The sequence below is a fragment of the Puntigrus tetrazona genome, chromosome 16 (assembly GCF_018831695.1).
Source record: "Puntigrus tetrazona isolate hp1 chromosome 16, ASM1883169v1, whole genome shotgun sequence".
NCBI classification, from domain to species: domain Eukaryota; kingdom Metazoa; phylum Chordata; class Actinopteri; order Cypriniformes; family Cyprinidae; genus Puntigrus; species Puntigrus tetrazona.
The window spans coordinates 25312884-25334626 of NC_056714.1; the positions used below are offsets into that span (position 1 = coordinate 25312884).

Genomic DNA, 21743 nt, shown 5'->3' on the forward strand with positions numbered 1-21743 from the left:
GTTTAATTTAGTCTCTTGTCAAATGAAGCAAAGTGCTGCAACGGGCCTGACTGCAATAAGAAGTGCCCTCAACGTAGCGTAATAATAGCTCAGCTTAGTAATGAATTTTTGCCTCCCAGGATAACATTATTGAGTTAACTTAGAGGACGTATGCTGCATTTAGAGTTTGAGAGAGATGGAGATCGCCGTCAATTACCGCTTTCTCCCAAAGGACTTTATCACAAGTGGGAGTCTGTGTTTGTGTGCTTTACCCAATATAGTTCGGGCAAGCGTTGTAACTTGTTATGAATAATAATAGTTATTTGCTACCTGTATATTAGTATACACCTATTCCTTTGCTGCGTCTCTTGGATTGGTAAATCTCTTTAGCGTGACGCATTGAACACGAACCTCTTCACTTTATTAATTCACATCCAGCTCCGTTTCACGATCCAATCCATATACTATAGTGGAAATGATGCCAATCCTGTCCCTTAAAAATGTCACGTTACAGAAGTTAAATGGGTTTTAGGCTGCATTGGCGTTGACTTTAAACGCGCAAGAGTACAGAGATGAATTCATCTGCCTAATTTGGCAACATCAGTACAACCCATCAGAAATATGAGTTAATGTTTTGTACAATAAACAGATTAATAATAACAGCAGAGTCCCTAATCCATGATAAAAGCCTAGAGGAGTGCAAAATAGCTTTGTAAAGCACATTAATGCTTTTATTTTCTTTTGTTCAGTTCACTTGTAGTTGAAGCCAGCGTGATTAATTGCCTAATATGGTATTAACATATTTATTTCAATTGAAACAGGAGGTATGATATCCACTGTTAATCATATTATGACTTGTTTGCACACATGTGACAAAACACCCACGCAAGTTGAACAGAACAATCCATTACTGCCTGCAAAAATTATAATAATCCCACAGCCATATTTCTAAATGATTTAATGAATTTCAGTCAACGATAATTCGATGACTCCCTGTAAAGCCATGAATGCATAAACAATGACATGCCATAAAAGAGTTTTCCACAGAGAAATAGGATGACATCCACGCATGGGTGAGAACGTCTTCCTGTCAGTTTAACAAAGGATTTATTTTAATATCTAAATTAGGTGATAATTGGTCTCAACAACCATCTGTGCTTCTCTATGATCCGAACATATCAAATATCATAATTAATTGCGGTTGTTGATCTTGTTGCAAATCTCAGAAAGCTCATTTGTGGCAAGCTTGGTCTGGGGAAAAAAAAGAGATAAAATTAGATAAAGATTTGACGCTGAAATTGTTTTTGAAACTTGAAAAATGCAGATCTGTAACAAACTTTGGCCCTAATTAATTACGTGACCCAAGGACATCTTTTTTTTTATCAAAATGAATTCATTAATATCAACACACTTTTATAAACACCAAGTAAATGAAGCCCGTCTTCAAGATATTTTGAGCTGTTGTGAGATTAATTACTAATTATGATAATAAGGTACATTTAAAGCCGTTTCATGTCATCTCGTTCTCATTGTATGAGTATTTTACGCTGATTTTTAATAAAAAAGAAAAATCATTGCATCCTGATCTTTCTCATAGAATTGCAGCGATAATTACATTTCATTGTGAAACTTGCTTACAGAAAGTCTTAGTGGTTCAGAAAAAAATAATAATAATCTTTACACAATACATTTACAATGTCAATTTCAGTCGAACTTAACTTTGTCTAACAACTCTTTTTTTAAAACGACGACAAAACTCAAACTTAACTGTTATAATGTTTCACTTTTTATTTGAAATATAAAGTGCAACCTGGACTCATCTGAGCTCAGACTCGATCTGTTCCTGTTGTGCATGTAAAGGTGACTTTGCTAGAGAAACGTGATTCTTTGACTTTGTCTGTGCTGGTGTCAGGTGGTCAGTGCTACAGTACGTAAAGTACAGGACTGGATGCGAGACCGAAACCGATCTGATCGCTTAAATCATGTTTGTAGTCAGAATGTGTGAACTGATATTGTACCAACAGCGAAGCCCCTGCTCACCTGTGAATCTATCACAGAATTACACGCATGGCTTTTAAACTTTAAGACATGCTCGGGGCACTTACCTTTGAAATCCAGGCATTTAAGACTAACAGATTCGCCTATACCCCGGCGATGGGTAAGTTTAGGGGCAAGGTTTGGCGTAGGTCATTTTGCACAAATTCACACGAATTGTGCAACTAATAAAAGGAGTATAAATTGCTCATGCGTTGGTTTGACCGATTCGCTCAAAAGAATCGCCTTAAACGATTCACTTTGGCCTGCGTGCGACGTCCATGCCCCCCGAACCCCGCCTTCTTGGCCACTTGAGAGCAAACATTTAGAAGCTGATTTTAAAATGCAAAGTATTTGAAATAAAAGAAAGCTATGTGAACCCCTGATCTTTTTACAACACTACGGGCCTCATTTCAGTCCGACGCAGTTCTCATTTTTCCTTCCAGCGCCACGTCGTTTAACTAGCGAATGCATTTGCGCCCGTTTGTACGTGCCGGCCTAAAAAAAGAGGCGTGTTCATTGGTGGCGCGTCGCTATTTTGAGGAACTGAAACTGACTGCGCCGTGGACCAACTCAAACCTGATCTAAAGGTCAATGGCGCAGTATTTGTTCGTTATTTAAAGAGCGTTTTAGTGAAAATGAGCGTTCAGCTTTTTTGCCAACAAATTCCGCCATTTAAATAGCGATCCGCTATGGCGCAAGCGCAACTTATTGTTTTTTTACGGCCAAAAAAAACCATTACTTATTAAGGGAATAGCGACCACCCAGTTCGTCTATGCGCCCGGCGAAAGTGGATTTGGAAACACCCGGAGAGCCTTTAGACTTTGCATTTAGATCGTCAAAATAGGGCCCTATAAGTGTGTCCCAATGAGAGGTTCATGCTCACTTGAACACATAGAATAGTGGTCAAGTGCAAAGAGAGCAACTGTGGTTAATTAGACAAAGCAAGTATCTAGTTGATGAGCATAACTAGAAAATATATATCCTATATATTAATATGCATTACTTTTTGTCACGATTAATCAGTGCAATCACCAGACACTGGATATTTTGTCAATTCCGACAGATTAGTTATTACGGAAAAGCTGTTGCATTGCAACTGGTGAAAATATGTTGTTGGGAAAAGATAAGTTTTGATTTTATAATTGCAATTAGCCATAATTTCAACATCGGTGCAATGCAATGGAATTCGGGGAATTTCATATAATACGACGAAAAAGGGTGTCGGAGAACTCGCAACCGAAAAAAAAACCCTAAGGTGTGAAAAAAAAACGTGTCACATCAGACCCACACTAGGGTGATCTGAAGTATGACACTTTCACAAAGTTAACTTAGAGACGGCACTCTAGCTGAGCGACAGCCGAGTAAAACGTGCTAATGTGACAGATGGAAAGATGTTTTGAAACACGAGAGAAAGAGAGGAGTATGCAAACAGCTGAGAGCGAACCTATTAGCATCTATATATCCATCAAAGCACTGCGGAAAACAAATGTCTGTCATAAGGGAGAAATCCATTAAGTACATTTAAGATCATTTGAAGCTGTGCTGGCATTCATCAGTCAGACTTATGGCTGTGTGCAGTTTACGTCAACGCTCACCGAAATCTGTGTCTATGGGGAGGAGAATTTGTCACGCGAGGTGCTTTCGCCGAGACAGTTTACAAGTGCGACGAAATGAAGAGCGTTTGACTTCTAATTATGTTTTGAGTGTGACTCTTTCAAAGAGTCGTATATGAAATTTACACTAGAGTGCCAAACATACAGCCGCTATATGCATGTCTGAGCCGAAAACTAAAGGCGGGTATAGCATACGAGTCACATAAACTTAAAGAGACGCGAGGAGAAGATCGCAGAACCGAAAGAGTCGTAAGATAAATGTCAAAAAACACGTCCAGTTCACATTTTACCCCCGAATCGGAAAGATTAGAAGGAGTGAATGAAGAATATGATGCTCATATTTAATATAAGTAATAAACGCGTATGACTAATTCAAAAGTAACAATTTATGCAATTTAAAATTAATTCTTTTCATTTATAGATGCAATGTGAATCTATATGTATATGCAAAGTAGCTGGTTTTAATTTTATTGTAATTTTAATATATAAAATATATTTTAATATATATATATATATATATATATATATATATATATATATATGGTCATAAATTGTTGTTATCATAACTGTTGCAAATAAACACATTTTATAAAATATGCTAATATATAAAAACATTTTTTTTTACTTTTATTTATTTATTTATTTTTAATATATCACTTTTTGTAGCATCTCTTTAACAAAAGGCTTAACGACATCGTCCTCCAGGAAGTGACATCACTTTGGTGAGAAACAACAGCAAGCGAGCGTCATAAATTAATTTTATATTTAAACATTACATCCTGTCTGACTTAATCACAGAAGTCAACACCACATCAAAACTTAAAGTATCAAAATATCGATAGCATAAAAAAAAAAAAAAAAAAATTCATGCTATGTGTTTCTATCTTTTAGGTATTATCCTGTTCATTTATTGTGTTGCTAAAGTTTAGTTGATCTTTATACTTTCTGATTTTTTTTTTTTTAAAGAATGTTTCTAATCCTTTTAAGTTACAACACAAGCATATTTAACATAAAAGCGTATAGATTGCAAAAAGTTGTGCATAAGAGGAATAAAAATATCCTCAGACAGAAATATAATGTCAACAACAAAAAAGGCCTTATACTATTTCAAAAGTCATCAAGTAATTTAATGAACTAACCTCTTTCGACATCACACTCCTTAATTATCAAACTCGTCTTTGGAGAGCATATTAGACGCATGGACCGCTGATGTCAGTCATGATCACAGTTTAGTGCTTTATTAGTCATAAACACATATATCTGCCAGGCTGCATCTTGCCATCTAGAGATTATCATATTGATTTCTCTTTTAAAGCATTATGATACTGAGCAATCAGCATGTAAAATAAGCACTCATTCATTTCTGAAAAGCTTTTTGTTCTTGAAATCTCATTTGCTGTAATCGAATCGCACTATTAACTGGCCACGGTACTCTCTAGACATCATTAGACAATCGGTGTTATTCATTTTTTTGTTTTCATTTTTACATTTTTGTTTTAGCAACTGTGTTTTTGCCGGAAAAAGTAGTTTTCGTTATTTAAAACTTTTTTTTTTGTTTTGTTTTTATAACTTCTATAGACGTCTGCAGGGTATTTATTATCATCTTGTCTTTCGGTTACTTTGTTATAGATATTTTAAACAAATTTGTAAAAATAGTTTTATGAAATAGCTGAAAAAAAGAGTGTTTTTTTGTGCTTTTTATTTCTTTTTTAGTTACAGTATTTGCAATTTAGTGGCGTTTTATTTATTTTATGGATTGTTTTTAATGTCTATAGTTTTTAAACGTGTTTAAAATGGAAAAACTAGCTGACATAAAATAAGTTAAAAAAACGTTTTTAAAATATTATCTTATTTCAGTTAATATTTAGTTCATGAGGTATTTATCAATGTCATATCACTTCATTTTATATTTAAATAAATTATATATATATACATACATATATATATATATATATATATATATATATATATATATATATATATACACATATATATACATATATATATACTTGTTTTTTAGAGGTATTTCTCAATGTCATATCACTTCATTTTATATTTAAATAAATTATATATATATATATATATATATATATATATATATATATATATATATATATATATATATATATATTTTTTTTTTTTTAGGAAATAAAATAATTCTAAAAGTCTTATTATTCATGGGACATTTTTCCGCCATATCATCATACCAATCCGTTTCACACCGTCGTCAAGCTCCACACTGAACTTCAAGCCAAAATGCGATTCAAATAAAAACTAAATCTTATTCCTGATCCACGCGATGGGATCCAGGATGCTCAGTGTCCTCAGTGTCCCTGTCTGTATCTGCATCTCGACTATAAACTGTCCAGCAGACGGCGCAGACGGTCTGCGCAGGTGATGCCACGCGCGCGCAATTTGGAGAGGTCGCGAGGCTGGCACGAGCGCGCACGCGCCGATGATGCCACCGTGGCTGGCAGTGGGTATCGTGTTTAATTGACTCAATATCCCTCTTCCATAGACAGCCCGAGAATGCGAGTGCATGCTGTGCAGCCAAACAAATGCGCATTTCTTTTGCAACCGCGCAATGCCGATCTGGACACTGTAGAACTATTACGTGATAGATGTACCGTCCTCAGCACCGCTTCCGGCAGCCTTATGAAACTAGCCCACTGTACCCATAATGCTTTTGGCTTGTCATCGCTTGTGTTATTTGTCCAGTAGATGGAGGCAAAGCCCCGTGTTTCCCGCGCGCGCTCCCGCGCAGACCCGTCATGCTGATGGATGGCCTTGCAATGTAAGTAGCATTACGCATTACGAGAAGTTCTAAATAAAAACAAGTTTTCGTTTACAGTTAATATCTACTATGTTGAATGTCATATTCTTGTTCACCTAAATCGTCTCAGGTTGACAATATAACGCGCGTTGTTTGGACACTAAATCGATGTTGAAATGTCGTTGCATTACATCAAAACTCTCTGTTCGCGCTCAAAAGCGGCATAATGCACGTTCTTTAAAAGAAAAAGTTGTTCTCTTATATTCAGCTCAAAATCAGTTTTCGCGGTTTTAGGTCGCATATGAAGCCAGTTGTCCATCGTTAGACGGTTAGAAAATGCAACAATACTGTTTTTTTTCCCTCAGTGAGAATAATATTAGAAACACCGGGGCTAGTTGTCACAAAGCAATAATTGATTTTTATGCATAGACACAAGGACTTGACTACAGCAATGGCTTATTTTGTAAGATGTCTCACAGTAACGCTTTTTTTTTATTTTTAATCAAAAATACATTTTAAAGAATTATATATATATATATATATATATATATATATATATATATATATATATATGTGTGTGTGTGTGTGTGTGTATATATGTGTGTGTGTGTGTGTATATATGCATGTGTGTGTATATATATATGTATGTGTGTATATATATATATATATATATATATATATATGTATATATGTGTGTATATGTGTATATGTATATGTGTATATATATATATATATATATATATATATATATATATATATATATATATATATGTGTATAATGTGTGTGTGTTTAAAATATTGCATTTTTGTGTACATTTGAATCATATTTTTTTTATCTTTTTGAACGTTTCATCTGTAAATACACACATGACAGTGACTTAAAATGCAACCCACATCTCGACTATTAGATGAAAAAGGCTGATGAGCATATTGCTACATGTGTAAAGATATCACAATTAAACAGCCTCACTGTTACCGGCTCCTATCAGCATTCAAACAGTCAAACACTCATTAATCATAAAACGCGAAAAAACACTGGCAACAAAAAAAATCACGTCCATTTAAAAAAAAAAACACGTGTGACAACTTGCCCCGACCCAGCATTCGAGACAAAAACACCCCTGCCACGAGAACACGGCGCAGTCTGCGCTTTTTCACAAAAATATGGTGATACTGGAGATTTGATTTAACCGAATCGTCTTGTATATTCCTGTAGGCTCGCGCCTGAAGCGAGACCTTCAGGACGGCTGGCTCTGCGTCTGTTATTTGCTGATTTAACCTAGCAAGCTCCTGTCTGCATGAATATGCGAACGTACGTTTACCGTATAATGCGCGCAGTGAATGAACTATTGCACGAAAAGAGGGATTTGAGCAGGTTAGGCAAGTGTTCCTGTTGAATCATCTAATGCAAATGAGTGACACAGGTGGGCAAGCCGCTTTAAAAGTGCCCCCCTCCCTCTCCGAAGCTAGCAGCATCACCCAAACACACCTCACAGGTGCACAACATCATTGTTTCAGAAGCTTAAATGTGATCAGCAGAGCAAAACATCATTAAATTCCTGCTGTTTCCGCTGATTACAGGTCATAAGCTTTTGTATTTGCCTGCTATCTGTGTTTTCTTTTGAAAATGATGATTATTCATTCAGGGTTGAGGCATAAAAACCAAGACTACAGACACCTGCGAGATTTACCCGCCCCTCTGAATTCTGTGACTATTTTTATTGATAAATAATTGCCATTGCAGCTCATCATTATTGAATTTGCGCTCAGATATGGAAACCTTTCTAAGATGTATTATAGTAATTATCTCTGTCAGTCTGAAATGCTTTTACATCTGTGGCTTGAATGAACAGAATAATAAAAATCTTGCAGCAGTTTCCGATTTCAATTAATTACTTCGCCAGAGCGATTACAAACTTTAGGTCGTGATTTCGTAGCGGAAAGAAACGCAGATAACGGAGCGCTTCCAATAATAAGTAGCAAAGAAGAAAAAGTTTTGTTCGCGCGTGACCTTCCGCGCTCTTTGCTACCTGGGTTTTGGTCTTGTTTGCGGAGAACAAAAAGCAAATGATAACCGGAAAAAAGGCGTAATTGGAAAAACCCGTTTCCAGTTTTGGCCGTGACACTCTCGCCCATTGGTTTGCATATTAACGCCAGTAACAGAGGTATGGCATTGTGTGTTGTTATCTCACAAATGCATTAAAAAAACCAGGCTTGTATCGGTTCGTACACAAAAAATATGTTACCGTGTCATGAGTGACACACTGTAACTTTACTGGATAATGAGAGAATCAGTGCAAATGCCAAAGTAATAGTTTCTGATTTTTTTTCCCCCCCACCCGACGGATTATTTTTTTCTTGTTTTTGTATCTGTGCATAAATTAAAAAATCTGCTGAAATTTATTATTCATCTGAGATGTGATTAATATGCAAAATTATGCAAATTAAGATGCAATTAGGCTCCAATTCTCTAGTGGAATTTTCCATTATAATTTAATACAAAGTAACAGAGTAATTGGTGTCACGTGTAATTACGGTTACTCAAGTGTACTTTCAGGCATGCAAATGATGCGCTATATGTTGGTTATCCGATGCAAATGTGATGCTTTAACAAGTTGCGAACGCCAAATGTGCGACGAAAACCTGCGCGGAGCGAAAAAGATTACGTTTATCTAGTACTTGATGCCCAGACTCCTAGCCGATGCGAAACACTTTTGCAAAGTTTCTTCTGTTAAAAAAAACTTAAACGGCAAACGCATGCAGCTTTTATTAACCGAGAGCCTTTTTAAATGCCAGTCTGCGTACAGATACCCCATGCAAGTCTCCGACTTTGCGCCCAGGTACAAGTGACTGATTTTGAAACTTTCCGGGGCGATTAAGACAGACAGGGTTTCTCGAGTGCCTTCGAGATCAGCTCCTTCTTGGGAGGTAAATTGATTTTGAATTGTTACATGGCTGGTTACATGACTTGCTTGACATCTAGCCCAATGACATTATAACACAGATGCTCGCTTCATTGAGCTATGCCTTTCTTTTCTCCCTGTACATCCTCTCTCCCTCTCCTCTGTCGGAACAAAGACGCGGGCTCCCCGCACCCTCCCTCCGCCGCACCGCCTCCGCTCCGTCCCCCTGCCCGCACAACTCTCTCAAAGAACATAATCCCTCAACAAAAATCGATGCACAAAGGAAACTTGAGCTCAATCCTATAACGCACAGCCGTGGCAGACAATACCCCCCTCCCACCAGCCCATCCGTGCCTCTTCAGGAACGCTAAATGCCCTGTGGCAAAAATCAGACTTGATCCCTCCCAGCCTGGCTGATTAGAGGCGTCCCGCTCCGGGTTTTGCCTATTAGCGCATGGCACAGCGTACGGGCTGCCCACTGCAACTCCCAACTCTAAGGGCCCGGTGATTGATTGCTCAAAATGTATATACATAATGTTTTCTGCACCTCTAAAACGTTCATTTCTGTCAAAGTGCTCAAGTTTGAATCAGACCACTACGACTTCTTCTGTGCATAAGAATAGGGTTTTGCGTGATCGTGATCGGTTTCATTTTATCAAGTTAGCGTGTTGCCAGTTGGCTACCGATGCGGTTGAATTTAAATTTTGTCATTTAAATTTTGCTTTTGCATGTTAAGCAATTGTTTTTAATTGGAGAAAGCTTCATATAGCATATGGTGCTAAAAAAAAAACGGCTTAATTTTGTGTACATTTGTTTTGGTGAGGCCGGTGAGAAAATTGGCCAAGCAAATACAGACAGTGCCTGAAAACTTATACTGCGTATAGAGTACGTTGCTGAGAAAGCATCTTTTTTTGTGTGTGAAGAAAGTAGCAGAAAGACATCCTGATTGTTAAGCTCTGTGTATGGTTTTTGGGAAATCTAAAAGTTTTTTTGGCGGGGTCTAAATAGAAAAGAAAAGATATTTTTCAGCGTTTTTAGCATCATATTCTGTAATTTTCTTGTGAAACAGAACACATACTTCACATAGAATATCTTGCTAATATATATATATAATTGAAACAGCAAGCATAAATCTAGGTATTCTAACCATTGAGCTCAATATGTTTAAAACTGCATATACAGTATGTTGCTAAAGTTGGTTTCGCTTAACAAATGTGGTAATATTGTCAAGGCAAGTACAAATCCTCATTATTGAGTCCTGAATATGAGTTGTTTGTTTTTTTAGTTTTTGGGTGAAAAACTTATATTGCGTGTTGAATATGTTGCTACAAAAGCATAATTCTTTCATGAGAAATATTGGAAAAATGTCAGGCAAAGAGAAGACCTTGTTGAGCACCGTATATTGTTTATACGTTTTTAAAACACCTTGATGGTTCATTATAGTTTATATCTTATATATATTTAGTTTAGATCTTGTCTTAAGAAAAGACAAATTTTCGTGAGACTTTGCATGGAGTCCTAAGTGTATTTTTCCTGCTTGAGGCTGTGCATCTGGCGTGTTTTCATTTGTGTGTTAGGTTTACTGATGAACTTTGGTTACCCAGATATTCTTTGCCTCTTTGATTTCCTTTGCGTTTGTAGGCCAGTCTGTCTAAACAAAGCTGCACGGATGATCTCGAATTCAACTCGCTGCCAAAGTTGCGCATCAGGTGTTCAGATATGACTGTCAGAAATACGGGGATTGAGGTAAAGTGCAACAAAAGATGCACAACCAAGCAAGGCAGGAACTAAAACTGGGTTTGTGGCATCAGCATTCTGTACAATAATATAGGGCGACGCACGTCGTGTTTCCTGCATGTGGCAGTTTAATAATAGCACCCCAGCTTCCAAGATGCAGAATAATGCTGCTACCTGAATCTCAGCCAAGGCGTCTTTAATGCGTCCCTTCAGCTTTGGCTTTGGGCATGCAAGTTCACAGTGGGGGAGCGTGGGTGAGGCCGATGTAATCTCGTGTTCGAAGCGTAAATGTTCAGCCCGGTTCGTCTGTGTGGTCTTTCTCTTTCTGTGCATTCGCAGAACGGCAGTCGAACGCAGCCCCCGTGTGAAGATTACATCGACGACAAACCCGGCTTGCAGAAACTAGGCCACGCTCTGATGTTTCTGAGGGTGAAGGAACCACGCTGTACGTCCTCACCTGACTGTGATATCACCGATGGGGAGTGTGCACCGAGTCGGATCATGTGGGAGATTGCGTCTTGGTAAACGTCTCTAGTCGGCGCGTGCCTTCTTGTAGTGATTAAGAGAACAGAAATGATCTTGCATAATGGAAAAAGTGGCATGCTAACGCGTGTCGTGACATGTCTTAGCAAATGTGTGGTTGCGCTAGACGCAATTAAGACGTTAAAGTCGTTTTTGAATCTGAAATTAATATGAGGAGACAATATTCGAGTGCCGTGCCGCCAGTAACGTCGATTCTGCTAATGACTGGGTTTGGGGAAACCTGTTTGATAACAGTCAACAGTTGAGGTTAGTAGTGCAGAAAGAAAGTTTTAAACTTATGTTGTCACCAAATGCAATGAATAAAGTACTAACTAGTAGTTACCTTACTTTCGTAACCTCTACGATGCGTATTCATGAACTAGGAATTAAACAATTAAGTATAGTTTTAAGCTTTTGATATCACCCCACATGAATGCAACGCGATACGATGCAATGAATGCAGCATAATAAGTTAATGGCATATACGCTGTAATAATTTTCTGTACGGATTTGCAGTAAAAAGATGAAACGTGTGCGCATATGCTTGCAGTCCCTTTCCAGCGGCCGCATGCACACGAGCGCGACGGAGCGGACGGAGCTCAAAGTCTAACGCGACGGCCCATTAGGAGAATCGGTGCGCAACCTGTTTGTTATGAGTCAAAGCATTTCTGCCAGCGCAGTACTTTTAAACTTCGTGCCTATCGAGCATTCGAACAATAACAAAGTGCCCACATGTCCCAAAAGAACTACATTTCAATTGTGCGTCGTGTTACACTTTGGAGGAAAAGCAACTGCTAAATGGCAATTAACAACAAAAAGCGCTCTAGAGAGTAAACCAATCTTTCTCGTTCTTTTCTCTTTCTCCTCTTTTGATTGTTCGTTTGAATTAACACCCGAATAAGTGAATCACAAAGACTGACAGTTGTGTTTCTGGCTCAGCTTCTCAGCTTTTCCTTCCATGGAAGTACACAAACATGAAACAGACATTATTTGAAATATTTGCTCAGCAGATGTGTTTTCTCTCTCTCTCTTTTTTTTTTTTTTTTTTTTTAAAGAAGTAAAAGAAAAAAAATCCATCACAGAATAGGAAACGGGGTTGGGAATAAACGCGGTAATTTGGTTCTTCTCTTCATGGATTACTGTCACTCACCATCAGCCACTGTGTGCGCTTGCCAGTCCTGTTTGCAATTTCTGGGCTTGTGCTGTACCTTGAAATATTTGCCAAATGGATTTTATAGAGGCTGTAATTAAATTTAGTCCACCTTCACATGGTTTAGGAGGGCAGAGGCAGCCTCTCTGCGTTGAGTGGGTTTTCCTGGTGGTTTTCTCAAACACGTTAAAGCCTTAATGTCCAGATTAACACATCGAATTTGTGATAATGTCTAATTTTTGAAGAAAATTTGAGGGGAATTTAATGATGCAAATACGAACCGTTAAACTATACAGGTTTTGCACGAAACATAAAAGCGTTACATGAGCTGTGGTAGTTTTTATTGTTATAGTTTCCATCCTGAGTTTAAATTTCGTTTTATTTTCCTTGCCTGTCATTTTCTTTATATTCTATTTCATTTCAGCTAACATTTATTTTTATTTTTAACGATTTTAACGGTTTTGCTTACTACTGTATAATAAGCCTGACGACCTCATAAATTTAGCCACGACGCATATTTAATAATGCATAACCATGAACTAATGACCCAAAATAAAACCCAAAAACCCAAAATTTCTAATTCGGTTTTTACTCATCACCACATCAATGAATGAATCACAGAAGATGATCTGAAGAATCTTCAAGCTGCTCTTTTTCATATCATCACTGCATTATTTGTCAACAGAAACATAAATCGGTCCGTTTGGCGCACGTGAAAATAAAATAATTCCTCAATCTTATTTTGCAGGATTTGAACCCCTAACCCGACTCACGATCTCTTCACGCCACGAGCACAGGTACGTCGTTACTGCATTTCTGTGTAATATGAAATATAAAGTACTTTTTCGAATCGCCTTAATATGCAGAGGACCGGTGCAGCAGTTGTCACCAAGAAAAAAAAAGAACCTTTAAAACACTAATTAAACAAAGAAAGTAGCACTTTCTTATAAATCACCGTGTGACCATTAAATGTGAGATGCGTTTGAGACACGCCACGCACATACACAAATTACTTCCTGTCGGCCGGTAATTACCACTGGTTCGTTGGCCCTTTTGGATAGCAGTTATGGTGACATAATTCATTAGTGTTTGCCCAAAGAAATGATTTGAAATCTTTAAAGTGCTCCTTCAAGCATAATAGCTATTAAGGGGGCCACATGCAAGACTGAAGTGTTAAACGGTTTGTTGAAGTCAGCTGGGGTACAAGAGATGATAAATATAAATTATAGTTAATATACTGCACCAGCGGTTTTTAAAAAATCAAATGCCGCTGCTGACACAGAAGACTGCAGCAGCGGCAGCCCTTCACGGATGCACGCCACAAAATGCACAACGCCCACAAACAACACTTCACTTTCACAACTCTGAGAGGTTAGTGCATTGCTTATGGCTGAGTACACAAATTTGATTACTAACAACATGTTTTGTACACCTGCAACCCGCATGCAAACAATAGTCGGTGCGTTCGCGGGGTGCAAATACCCTTATTTGATTAAGAACAGTTGAAAACTTTGCACTTTAAAAGTAGTTGTTGTTTTGGTTTTTTTTCGCTCGCTGTGCAATCTACACTTCGTGTTGTTTGTGTTTGTAACTTAATTTGTTCAAACCGCACGTTGTAACTGGTGACAAAGCCTTCTGGTAACAATATGTTTTTCCCAATGTTGCGGCAAGGTATTTTTATCATTTATGAGCTTAGGTGCAAATGAATAAAAAGCAGACAACTGTGAAACGTGATCACATGACAGGCGTAGCAGGTGAATATGTAGATTTTGTTTTATTATTTATACTTTTTGAAAACTTGAAAGAAACGTCTTGCTTCCAGAAATGTAGGGCTCCAAGAAGTTTAAGGATCTGACCCTGAAAAATGTATGCGTCAAATGATTTTTCTGATGCATGCACGCACACACACACACACACACACACACACACACACACACACATATATATATATATATATATATATATATATATATATATATATATATATATAAATAAATGTATGTGTGTGTACAATATAAGTATTATAACTGCATACAGCTAAAATAAAAAAATCTGAAACAAAATTAAATGTTAAGGGAAATAAAATAAATATAAAATACAGCATTTCTCAATTGAATTAAGTTTAGCTTGATAAATGGAAGTAAAAATGAATAAAAACTATATTTTTAAAACACTGAAAATTACAAAACGGTAACACTGTACAATAAAGTTCATTCGTTTGCAACATCAGGTAAACTAAGAATAAACAACTTCTACAGCATTTATTAATCTTAGTTAATGTTAATTTCAGCATTATTAAAATCACAAGCTTTGTTTGTTAACATCGGTGCATTAATACACCGAACCGACATGAACAATAACTGGCTGTATTTTTAACTGACGTTTACAAAGATGAATAAGCGCTGTGATGTATTCTTCAATGGTAGTTACTACATTAACTAATTTAAACAAATGACACCTTATTGTAGAGTGTCACCAAAATTGCTCAAAACTGAACTAAAATGAAAATAGAGAATATAAAAAAACTGATTCGATTTGTTTTCCATACAAACAAAACATTTAGTCATCCGCCTGGTATTATTCGTAGCGTTATTTTTGATTATTTATTACATTTTTTTTTTATTGTATGGAGGTCTACGGTGCTCACGTCCCTGTTTATGCTCCAGCTTTGCACCTAATCTGGATTTTAGGACTGAATTTGTTTGAAAGAATGACGTAGCCTAATAGCCGCTCCCACCGGCAAGGCCTCCTTTGTGAGCGCGGCTTGTTCATTGTCCGCACGGGCCGACTAGCACCACATACACCGCATTCATCACTTTGTCTGCTCTTTGTGTGTCTCCTTTTGAACCGAACAGCAGGAATTATTAGGGGCTTAACACGGAGAGGGTCCCGACGTGGCTCTGACGGCATAAGCCTCTTCTCCGAACCCTTTACCCGTGGGTTAGAAAACGTCCGAAGGCTGTTCCTACCGGCGTCAAGATACGGCGGCGATTGAGAGAGAGAGAGGAAACGGCGTGTTCCCAGAACCGACTGACGTTTAGGGAATTCCGGGGATCGTTGTTATTATTATTATCGGGAGCGTGAACGTCGTCAGCGTTTCGGCAAACGTGGTTTTTCCAGCCGAGGGGGTGGGAGAGGGGGGGCGATACCGGCGCACCACACCTCGACGTCTCGGGTCCCGCCGATTTGGGGAGCGTGTGAAATCCGTGGCACCTCTCCTGCATTCCTGGCTGAATCGGTGCCATATCTGTGATGGACTGAGGCAGAAGAGCAGGCAGGCGGGGGGATGAATACGGCTTAATCTTTACACAGGCCACATGTGTGCGCATGATAACATGGATGCTTTCTTCCTGTGCTGGGTTATTCTCATCCGGCTGCCAGGTTGCTGCCTCGAACAGCCGTGTTTCGCTGCGATATTTAGCTTGCACCAGAAAAGAACGATGGCACCTCCTAAGGAGGGGGTTAATGCATGTTTTTGGAATTGGAGGCAAAAATTGCTGTAATTCCTGACACATTTCGAGAGACAGATACGGCGCCTTTTTGCTGCAGACAATATGTAAAAGCAACTATAAATGGATGGTTGGCTTCTCAGAAGCTGATATTTGATTTAAGACCTTGTTGTGATGGAGATGAGATGAGGTTATTTTTGGACTCTGGTGACAGCCGGATACTGTTTGATGGAATCGACCGCACGGAGACCCGTTGGTCTCGAAACGCAGAATTTATGGCTTTGCATTCACACGTTGTTGTTTTTTTTTTTGTTTTTTTTTCCCTTCTGTTTTTCCCAGGATCACTAAAACATTCATTGTGATTGCATTACCATAAATGATTCTATAGCATCTCCGACTGTAATTACGGCCCGTGTTTCCGCGGCCTTCGGCCTTGAGTTTGGCTGAACCCCAGGTGTAGATCTCGGCTGGTCTAATGAGCAGACACGGACTCCTCTCCTCTCTGAACTGCACCCGGCTCAATTAAAAAAACGCAGGATGTGCCGTGATATTAGCACAAAATTAATAGACTCTCACTAATTGAATCTATCAGATTCAGTGGGTAGTATATCTTCTACGCAAACACAATTGCGTGTTTGGACAGATAACAAAGGCCTTGCTGAAGGTGCTATTGCCGACCCAGGCAGCAGTCAGAATCAAATAAACGTATTGTAAAGTTTCCAAATTCAGTATACATGCGTATTTATTTGTTTGTTAGACATATTTCGGAATTTGTGTGTTTTTATGTTTGCATGTTATTATTTTGCAAATATTAGCATATTTGTTTTAATTATATGCTCATTTTATTTGGATTTTCTGCAAGTTTTTGGATGATTTATCCATTTACTTTACTGTCTTTGTTCGCAAATATTATTTACTTTATTGTTTGTATTTGTTTGCATTAGAGTATTTTCATATTTCATGTCCGTTTGTTTCCTTGCATTTATTTATTTATGTTTGCATGCTGCATTTTTCGCACGTATTTATTTTCAATCCGCGTCTGTTTGCATGTTTTTGATTTTTTCCGATTTTGATTCGCTTTTTGCCGCATGCTATATTTATTTATTTTCCCATTTATTGTATCGCCTGTATTTATTAGCTTTTTAACGCACGAGTTTAGGGTTCCACAATTTAAAAAAGAAAAATGGAGATGCAGCTCATCCTCTTTGAGAGATTTTACTCCGTGCAAACACTTTGTTGTAATTATTATTTCAGCACGTATTTCGCCTTTGCTCTTTGATGTTGCTGTCACACAAAGACATCAGAAATCATGACATCTGTTTCAAAGCACGTTGTTTGTTTGCAGTAATAATACATCTGCATCTCCTTCAGTCACTCCTTAGTTGTTCAAGTAGATACAATTGCAATGTCGGATGCACCTCTAATTGAAAAGTTAATTATCTTTCTGAAGCCATCAGCTGTCACTTACCAGGATCAGATACTGGTATCGTCCCTCGGGAGCGACGTTATTTTTGTCGTAATGGTTTGGGACCCTACATTTTGTTGCATGTGAACATTTGATCACCGAACAGACCATTTATAGCTCACTCTTTAATTGAAGTCAAATTAGCGGTACTATACACAGTGTTTAATTTCACGTAGGAATTGTTTTTTTAAACATGGCTCGACTAACACAATCAAACTTTCCATTAGTCCACTTATGTCTCTTGATGCCTCTGTTATTTTCTCATTACGCTTTATTTGAAACTCCATGACTCCCAAAAAATTCAAGATAAAGGGATGAAATTATCCAGTATGTTAACTATTATTCCACGAGGGATGCTTTACCGGGAGTCATGACACCTCATGACTGTTTCTCTCAAACTCTTTGGCTCGCTTTTCTCTAAGTGCACCAGTCACAACTGTTTTATTGGACATCAGAAATCAATTGCATGTCTGCACAATGTAGTAACTCACCCAAAACATTTCATTCGCGCTTCAAAATCTACTTACTGTGTAAATTGGCAAGTGCCACCGTAATGAGGTTTGCTTCCTAAAAAAACACTAAAAATGAAGAATTACCAAAAAGGCACTTGCTGTCAGACCATCCAGGATGCGGATAAGTTTGTTTCTTCATCAGATTTGGAGAAATGTAGCATAACATCATTTGCCCACCAGCGGATCCTCTTCAGTGAATGGGTGCCGTCGGAATGAGAGTCCAAACAGCTGATAAAAACATCACTCCAGTCCATCGGTTAATGTCTTGAGAAGCCAAAAGCTGCGTGTTTGTAAGAAGTTTTAAGGAGTTTTAACTTTAAACCATTCAAACGAGTCCATTATGTGGTGAAAAGGCCGTCTTGTGTTGTCTTCTCACATCGCTAACATAGTTAGGACACTGTACAGTGTTTGATCTTTGCATATTTCTCTTCTGATTCAGGCTTTATCGCTTGAGAAAGCAATGTTATGGATAGAGGACTCGTGTTTTAGCCCAGAAGCAACAATTTAATGGTAAAAAAGGATCTTCGTGGATTTGTTTCTTACAAACACACAGCTTTTCACTTAAATATTAACTGGACTGGAGCAGTGCGGATTATTGTGATGTTTTTATCAGCTGTTTGAACTCTCATTCCGACGGCACCCATCCACTGCAGAGGATCCATTGCTGAACAAGTGGTGCTACATTTCTCCATATCTGATGAAAAACGAACTCCTTTACATCTTGAATGACCTTTAATTTGAAGGTTGAACCAAAGAGAAAAACTGTTGCAGTTAATCTGATGTTATGCAACATTTCGTATATATCATATACATATATTTGCTATTGACCTACTGGATCTGAACATTTGCAGATCTTTCACATTACAGGACAGCGTCTGACAGCGATTATTTCATTATGTTTAATATTCTTATATTATAAATCAGTGCTTCTTGGTCAAGACACTGACATGTTTATTTCACGCTGAAAAAATGGCACAAGCTACTTGCATCTGAACCGACACTCCTATTTTCCATCGCTCATAAATAGATATGTCATGAGCTTTCTGTCAATCATCTGGTACAATTAAATGTGGGCGTCTTATAGTTTAGGTCAGCGCGTGGGTCAAGAATTTTTTTTCCGTCTCAGTGTTTTTTTTTTTTTTTGTTGAAGGAAGCACATTCTCCATGGTAACAAGTTATCAATGCTTTTTTATATGTATGAAAGTTATTAATTCTTTTTAAATATATCTGAATGTTTATACACTAGACGAATGTGAGATAAATGTATACCGTGACCCCAGAATGAAGAGCATTTCTTAATTTTAAATGAGTTGCAGTTGCAGAATGTGGCAGAAATCGTAATTCTTTCAAGAGAAATTCATTCATAGACGGTTTAAGATGTCTCTGTACAGTATTCCCACGGCATGAAACTCACGACAGATTCAGAAATCATTTTTACTGTAATTAGGGAAATACTCTAAATGTCATTTAGTATCATCATACCACTACAATGAATTCCACACTCTGGCAATTGCTCACTGTTACTCATTGTATTGAACGGCACCTCGTGTTTTCGCTCTTTGTTGTGGCACTTTCCGTTTCAAAAACTCCCACGACTTACTTGAAGCAAACCATCGCTGGTCTTTCCACAACAAGCACTTCTATTTGTGACAAAATTCACAAATAGTATGAAAGGCAAGCGATTAGCATGCTGTTCGAAAATCAAACAACGATGGCAGTGATGTACAGCGCCTTCTCGTTTAAAAGTTGTCGAGGAGTATCTCCTGAAATTGAATGCTTGCATTACGTTACGCGTTTAAATAAGCTTACCTAAAATGCATTAATTTGTCTTTTAAAAGAGCGATTTGCTTACGCATTCAAAACAAAGCGTAGTTATCTTAAACTAGCTGTTTAAAAGAATGAAGGTGTGGAAGGAAATGTATGACCTTAAGATTTTGCGGTTGCTTTCACGTTCGTGTGGGTATTTCCTACCAATTATAAAAGACACAACGGTATTGCGGTTCATGAGCATTTCTGAAACTACTTACAGTCAATATTGACTTTGATTGTCAACGTTTTATCTCACCTCAATGACGTTTGCATGTCATTTTCACCTGTTTCCCAAATTCACAAGCCCCAGCCTAATCTTTAAAGCCCAGACTTTGTGTTTTAACCGATACGCTTCAGCAAGCGAGCGCCGGGCTCCGAGATGCCTTCCGCGCTGTTGAAGAATGCCGTCATGGAAGTGTCCAGCTTTGGCATGCGCCTCTTTCGCCTCCAGTGCTCCAATGTGCGTCGCCGCCATCCACCCAAGCCTTCGCCTTGCGGTGTCAGACGGCGATATCGCGGCAGGAAAGAACGCCACCTCTTATCGGCGCCAATCCAGATTAACTCAAAGACACGCTCCCCCTACATTTCTGGGCCCACTTGCTCCATATTTGGGCACCGTTCGACTTGTTTTTGAGCTGTGGCGAACCTAAGGCGAAGGGAGACCCGCAGCCAAGGTGCTCACAATTAGCCACATTTCCCAGGGCTGCAGGCCTGTGGGTTTACTGGACTGCAGAGGCTTAAACCCCCTCGTGTCCCTTCGGGAATCTCGGCCAATTCGGAGCCGCTGGCATCCCTGGAGTGATCCTGAGAGAGGTGGATGGGTATGATATGCCATCCACAAGAGGCCATTGCATCGTGCTGAATTCTGAAAGGGATAAAGGAAGCTTGTTGGCTGGAGGTGTTTGAGAGCGCGTGGACCGACTGCCTTCACTCTCATAGTTCTGTCCTCTTTGTATTCACATGCGCTAGCGTTCAGAAGTTTGGAGTCGAGTAGATGTTTTAGTCTCTACTGCAGTTTCCTATTTGAATACAAATGGAATTTAATACTGTGATTCATTGCTTTTCAGCATCGCTGCTGCTGCAGTCTTCAGTGTCAAATGATGAGTCAGAAATATATACACTCTCGACAAACATAGACTGCATGTACAGGGTGCGTAAAATGTACAGTAAAAATGCAGAAGATTTTTAATATTGTGAAATGTTATTGCGATTTAAAATAAATGTTTCTATATAAACGTATAGTAAAATAGAAATTATTCCTGTGATGCAATGCTGAATTTTTTGCATCACTGCTGCAGTCTTTAGTGACACTTGATGAGTCCGAAATATATACGCAAACATAGACTGCATACGTATTCTGTCCTTAAGTAATGGGTGCGTAAAAGTACAGTAAAAATACAGTAAAATTGCCAATGTTGTGAAATATTATTACGATTTCAAATAAATTGTTTCTATATAGATGCATAGTAAAATATAATTTATTCTTGTGATGTAAAACTGAATTTAAAGCATCCTTACTCGGCTTCAGTGTCACATAATCCTTTAGAAATCCTTCTAATATGCTGATTTGCTGCTCAAAAAAAATATTGTTTATTATTATCAATGTTGAAAAATTCTTAATACAGTATTTTTTAATAGAAAATCTGATACATTTTGATGAATAGAATGTTCGCAAAGGGCTTTTACGTGAAATAGAAATATTTTGTAACGTTATAATTGTCTACTGTCATTTCCTATAATAAATGCATCTTTTCCTTAATAAATGATTCATAATGATTCTTTCAAATCTTGAAC

The 21743-nt window shown here is 38.0% G+C and overlaps 1 protein-coding gene across 1 annotated transcript; it reads right to left on the minus strand.

Annotated features, from left to right (window-relative positions):
* Positions 1-1170: 1170 nt before the first annotated feature.
* Positions 1171-6195, minus strand: si:dkey-82o10.4 (uncharacterized protein LOC797793 homolog). Its single transcript, XM_043261713.1, is given in 5 exon segments — positions 1171-1230; positions 4769-4794; positions 4797-4835; positions 5837-6038; positions 6040-6195. Coding segments are annotated over 5 exon segments (483 nt in total).
* Positions 6196-21743: the final 15548 nt, after the last annotated feature.